The sequence below is a fragment of the Erigeron canadensis genome, chromosome 6 (assembly GCF_010389155.1).
Source record: "Erigeron canadensis isolate Cc75 chromosome 6, C_canadensis_v1, whole genome shotgun sequence".
Lineage (NCBI taxonomy): Eukaryota > Viridiplantae > Streptophyta > Magnoliopsida > Asterales > Asteraceae > Erigeron > Erigeron canadensis.
Genome location: NC_057766.1, coordinates 33,289,521 through 33,295,823, shown reverse-complemented (window position 1 = coordinate 33,295,823; position 6,303 = coordinate 33,289,521). Strand labels below are relative to the sequence as shown.

The window sequence follows — 6,303 nt, the reverse complement described above, 5'->3', positions numbered from 1 at the left end:
TTGCCAAAAAAGAAATATATATATATATATATATATATAAATATATATATATAACTCGTATATATCTAAGATACTTTAATGATATTTATACAACTTCGATATAAATACAATTGTGATCGTGTAAGTTAAAAGCTTGAAGTTTTCCACCGGACTTTTAGTTGATAGAATGGTTAATTAGTAGAAGTAGGTTTTTGAAGACTAACAAGTGAGTAGTAAGCTCCACTTGGCCCTTTGGCTAACAATGAACCATGGTTTCCTTTCTCTACCACTTTCCCCTTCTCCAAAACCGCAATTGTGTCACAGCTTTGAATGGTACTCAGCCTATGTGCCACGACCACACTTGTCCGTCCCACCATCATTCTCTCAAGTGCATCTTGTACTACTTTTTCTGATTGACTATCTAACGCACTAGTGGCTTCGTCTAGTAACAAAACAGTGGGGTTTTTAAGTATGGCACGGGCTATGGCAATGCGTTGCTTTTGTCCACCAGAGAGTTGTACTCCGCGATCACCACACCATGTGTCATACCCATCTTTTAAAACAGCTATAAAATCATGAGCATTGGCCGCTTTTGCAGCCCCTATGATCTCTGATTCACTAATTTCTGCAGATGCCCCGTAGATAATGTTTTGACGTATAGTACCAGCGAATAATGCTGGCTCTTGACTCACAAGTGCAATGTATTTCCTTAGAGTTCTTAAATGGTATGACCTTATATCTCTTCCATCAACTTTCACCACGCCTTTCATTGGATCATAAAAACGCTCGATTAACCCAATTATGGTTGATTTCCCTGACCCACTTTGTCCAACCAATGCAGTTGATTTCCCAGCTTGAATATTGATGGAGAACCCCTTAAATATCATGACGTCAGGACGTGCAGGGTATGCAAAGTCGACATCACGTATCTCTATATGGCCCGTAATGATCTCAGGCTTTTTACCATCAGGGTCCTCGGGCTCTATCAAGGTGTAACGGTCCAACACCGCAAACACAGACTGCACTGCATCAGATCCTTTAGCTAGATCATTTGTCATGGTCCCTGCATCCGCAATGACCCTGCCCGTGCTTACTAAGATCATAAATGTTTGGAAAAGCGCTTTTGACCCCAAATGACCTTCACTAATCAACTTCCCACCATACCAAAAGTCTAGAGCCCAAGTACAAGCCATAAGGCTTTGAGAAAACCCAAGCCCGATTCCAGCATACCAAGCTTGCTTGATGCTTTCACGCATTGGTGCTTTTTGGGTCTCTTCCAACATTTTGAGGATTCGTGTTTGAGACGAAAAGGCAGTGACAGTGCGTAGATTTGAAACAGCTTCGGCTGCTAACTTGCTGCTTTCATCTTGTGACTTCATGGCTTTTTGTGACATGTTCTTTAACAAAACCCGTTTGCAATAGAAGCAAACGATTATAAGTGGCTGAACCGCAATCATCACCAATGCCAGTCTCCAAGCAATTACCAATCCCATCGTGCAGGCAATAATCACAGCTGAGAATGTTTGAATAAGAAGAGCACTCCGATCACCCACCAATGATCTCACCTGCAAAATCATTTTTGACAAAATGTTATCTCAAATGAAAAGCAAACAAATACTTGCAGTAAACCAAGTTAATATAAATAAAAAATACATACCACATTGGCATCTTTCGCGAGTCTTGAACAAATGGCTCCACTTGAATTTTCATCCTGATCAAACCACCCTATTTCAAAGGTGAGTATCTTTGACAACATCCTTTCACGGACTCTTTTTGTTAACTGTTCGCCCATGGCTGCAAAGTTATAATGTTGAATGATATTGATTACCATTGAGAAAACTGCCAAACCAACAAAACACAACGCATATATCATAGTTTTATGCTTGATATCATCATGATCTGGCAAAAAATACACAGATATCATTGACCCTAATGCAAAAGCATATAGTGGTTGAATTGCACCAAATAGTACCGCGCTCACACTCCCTAACAACGCCTCCTTCCATTCAGGACTGTTCATTGCCAAAAGTCGCTTAAAAGACGGCACAGGAAATTCTTGGTTAGCCTGCAGAGTCAAGTTCTCAACTGCACAGCGGTTAAATGAGCTAGCAGAGCTTGACCGGCTTACCAATGACAGCTTACGACTACTCGTGTTGTGGACATCAAATGTTGAGCTAACTGAAGATGGTCCAGCCAGATATGGGTTAATGGGTGGTTCATCATTTTTTTTAGTTTCCTGGAGGCGAACGAGTGATGTATATAACCCATTTTCAACTTGAATGAGGTCGTCATGGGACCCAGACTCGACTACTTGACCATCTTGGACCACAACTATTATGTCTGCACTTCTAATAGTCGAGAGACGGTGAGCAATGACAATAGTGGTTCTACCAACAGCTGCGTGGTCCAGGGCTTCCTGAACCACTCGTTCTGATTCTGTATCGAGTGCACTTGTTGCCTCGTCCAAAAGAAGGATACGAGGCGACTTGATTATTGCGCGAGCAATCGCAATTCTTTGTTTTTGTCCACCTGACATTTGGACTCCTCTTTCACCAACCTGTTATTTACACAAGTTAAAAATGATGATCAGATCGTAATTACTTCGAATAAGTTGTTATGTAACAATGTTACTGCTAGACATGTATATAAAAATTTGTAAACATGGATTATCATTTTAAGCTTCCATAAAGACAAAAACATGCACATATTCTATATGTGTAAAGTCGTAATGTGAAAAGGAGTTTTATGTAGGGGAGGTAGATCTTACTTTAAGTTACATTATTATTTTAGTATAATATATACATCAATAATAATAATAAAGTTCTTTTATTCTACATTATATGTAAGCTTAGTAAAATAATCAAATATTATACTTTAAAGTTGACAATTACAACATGTGGAATGAAAGATACGTGTCATATTTCTCATACAAAGTTAAAAGTATATAAAATTCATCATAGATATGATAATAATATTTGGATCCTGTGATTCAAAAGTATGTGTCAAATTATGTCCCACGGTCCATTTTATGTTTTTTACTCATTGACTTTAAACTTTAAAGTCGGGGTCTTTCACCAAAAAGAGCAACACGTACAATCATTAATGACTAAAATAGAAAAGAATTTAACTTTCTACTCTCTTTCTTATATATACTTATCTTCAATGGAACTCTTTCCTCATTTTCTCACTGGAAAGTGGAAACTACCAAGAAACTTCATCTTCATAGTGTTTCTTTAACCAATTCACTTTTTAGATTCATGTTACTATGTTAGCAAACTTTTCTCACTTGATTTATTTATTAACTTTTCTACTTGGACTTGTCAAAATTGATACATACTTGTCACATTTCATCAAAAAAATTGTAAGAAGATGATATATCCTATTCAAAAGCACTCCTCCTAACAATGTTTTACTTCGCATTAAAAAAAGGAAGGGTGAAAATTTTACTTGAGTGTCATAAGCCTGAGGCAGTTGAGAGATGAAGTTATGTGCATTTGAAGCTTTTGCAGCCTCAATGACTTCTTCCATAGTGGCATCTTCCTTACCGAAAAGTATGTTCTCTTTTATAGTCGTCGCGAATAGAGCAGGCTCTTGACTTACCAAACCCATTTGCGATCTTAGCCATTTTAGTTGAAGCTTATCGATTTTCACCCCATCTACACAAATATCACCTCCTTGGGGATCATAAAACCTTTGCAACAACGCAATCACTGTTGATTTACCCGACCCGCTTCCACCAACCAATGCCACGGTCAACCCGGCTGGAACCTTTAAGTTAAAGTCTTTGAATATCACTGATTCTGGCCTTGATGGGTAAGCAAAACTCACATGCTTAAATTCCACATCCCCACATACTTCTTGTAACATCTCCCCTTCCATGTTATCTGAATCGATTTCAGGAACCCTTTTGATCACTTCCCTTATACGTTCGCTTGCAGCCATTGCATCGGAAAAGTACTTCACGTTTGACAACCCAGAACCGAGCGATCTGTCATTAGCATATTACAGTAATTAATTAAGATTAAAATATACTTAAGATACTCATGATTAAAAAACGACAATACATGCAAGTGTAGTGTAAATAAGCACTTGAATGAGCTATCACCTCAAATTGAAAAGGATATCATCAAAAATAAAGTCAAATACAACCATTATTTTGGCTTTCGTTTCACATAGACAAATTAAATGCAACTTGATTAAAATCACAAACAGAAAGATTATCTTTGTCTCCTTATTCTATAAAACTTTATATATTTAAAAAAAAAAAAAACATTCTTTCTCTTTAACCCCTATTTGGAATACATCATGTCATCATGTATGTACACCAACTACATATACACAACTATTGCAAAAAATGCTAACAATAAAGGGGTGATATTCAGTAGCACAAACTTGTTTTACTAACTTGTACAGTATGCTTTAATAATTGTACTTGTACAGTATGCTTTAATAATTATACTATGTGGTAAATATATCAAATTTTGTGCTACGAATATTAACTTTCTAACAATAAAATACTTACAGTCCACCGATGGCGATTGCGGCCCCAACAGCAAACACGGTCCCTCCGCTAGCCCCATGATACATCACCAACCGACTACCGTACCAAGACAAGAAAGACCATACGGCGAAAACCACACCATTGCTTCCAATTGCCACTCCTTTAGCCAAACCTTGCTTTAAACCCAACTTCACAGTGCCTTGAAGGGCAGCAGAGTACTCTGTTATAGCCTTATTTTCGCCCACAAACGAATAAACCGTCCTAATCGAAGAAATGGCTTGTTCGACCACATTACCAGCCTTGTTATATTCCTCCCTAATCTTTCTTGATAAGCTTATTAAAACTTTTCCATAGATTAAACCAGGTATAACCAAAAGAAAAATAAAAGGAAGGCCAACGATTGCTAGCCTCCATAGTAATATAAATGCTACAATATATGCCCCACCAAATATTGACATATTCATCAAGAACATTGGCACCTGCATTTTTTGTGTTTTTTCCGATTGAATCAAAAAAATATAAAACCATGTATACCTAACTAATTAAGTAGTCCGAAATATTAGATTAAGAAAACGATAAAAGTACCTTTTCGCTAATAAATTCTTGAATAACAAGGCTATCACTAGATACACTAGTAATGATTTCGGCTGTGCTTGTGACATTTAAATCGAAATACGCTACTTCTTGCCTTAAAACTGCTTTTAAGTACCTTGATCTCAATCTTGATGCCTGCCTCTCTGCCGTTCTTGCCCAACAATATCCCTCTACACATTAAAATACTCCATTATTTCCTATGGCTTAACACTTTTCTGATAAAAACAAAATATAGTAACAAATAATTGTGCAACAAACAAACATATTACTCGTATAATAAATTTACCTAGAAAACAGGCAACCCATATCCCAATAGCCATGTAGCAAAGATTTACAGCATTCTGTAAGCATAAATTAATTACCCAATTAAATTTCTTGTCCAAGATAAATGTAAACATGACTTAAACTAAATATTTAAATATAGATATAAATACATGTATGGATGTAACATTGACCGACCTGGTTCATTTTGTCAATGAAGATATCCATGGATAAAGAAGATGAATCACCAATATTATTCATGATTTTACTAGTGATAAGTAACATAGTCGGCATCGAAATTCCATCTCCGACCGCACCCAAAAATCCAAGAGTCATCAACACCATATCAGCACCATCAGCATGCATGAAAATCGATCGTAATGATCCATTCTTGACCTTCCTACTATTTGTATCTGTTCTATTTAATTTACTCATCTTATAATATAAACATAAATAAATATATTATAAAGTTGACACAAAGTTATATATATATTAGATACACAAAGAGCAGATGACAAAATTGGAGTTGTAATTAGGTAAGTGATCGAGAAGAATGTACAAGGTGTATTTATATGTGTGTCGAATATATTTTTGTATTAATAATAATAAAGTATTTAGTATGTCAAGAGTTGTATAAAAGCTATAGCTATGATGTACATGGTTTCATGAGCTCAAAATAATGTTTGACTTTTTTTTTTTCTTTTTTTTTAAACATAAAATAATGGTTTTGGATGTTAAAATAATGACTTCAAACTTTTCGTCACTAATGACGACTTTGGTTAAAGGCATCTTTAGCAAATAACAGGATGTTGGAAATCTATACGATCCAACTTATGTCAATTTTGGAACATAACTTATGCTGTTTTATACTAATATATTTCCATAAATAGGCAAGAGAAATTTGCTAAGACATTTTAACAAGCTTAAACAATGGGTTGGCTACGCTGACGCATTTGCACACGATAAAA

General features: G+C 36.0%; 1 protein-coding gene across 1 annotated transcript; it reads right to left on the bottom strand.

Moving 5' to 3' along the window:
• LOC122602776 (ABC transporter B family member 15-like) lies at nucleotides 1-5,851 on the bottom strand. Its single transcript, XM_043775373.1, has 7 exons — nucleotides 5,534-5,851; nucleotides 5,361-5,415; nucleotides 5,066-5,244; nucleotides 4,502-4,959; nucleotides 3,427-3,967; nucleotides 1,637-2,536; nucleotides 1-1,544 (listed from the first exon to the last, which is right to left on the bottom strand). The coding sequence occupies exons 1-7, from the start codon at nucleotides 5,768-5,770 to the stop codon at nucleotides 171-173; spliced, it is 3,744 nt and encodes a 1,247-aa protein (XP_043631308.1). The 5' UTR covers nucleotides 5,771-5,851; the 3' UTR covers nucleotides 1-170.
• Between the last annotated feature and the right edge of the window lie 452 nt (nucleotides 5,852-6,303).

Excerpts from the sequence above, each read along its gene's own strand:
- LOC122602776 (XM_043775373.1), bottom strand. The coding sequence starts at position 5,770 with ATGAGTAAATTAAATAGAACAGATACAAATAGTAGGAAGGTCAAGAAT. Across the intron at positions 5,416-5,533 it reads TCATTGACAAAATGAACCAG|AATGCTGTAAATCTTTGCTA; the intron begins GTCGGTCAATGT and ends TTATGCTTACAG. Across the intron at positions 4,960-5,065 it reads AAGAATTTATTAGCGAAAAG|GTGCCAATGTTCTTGATGAA; the intron begins GTACTTTTATCG and ends CAAAAAATGCAG.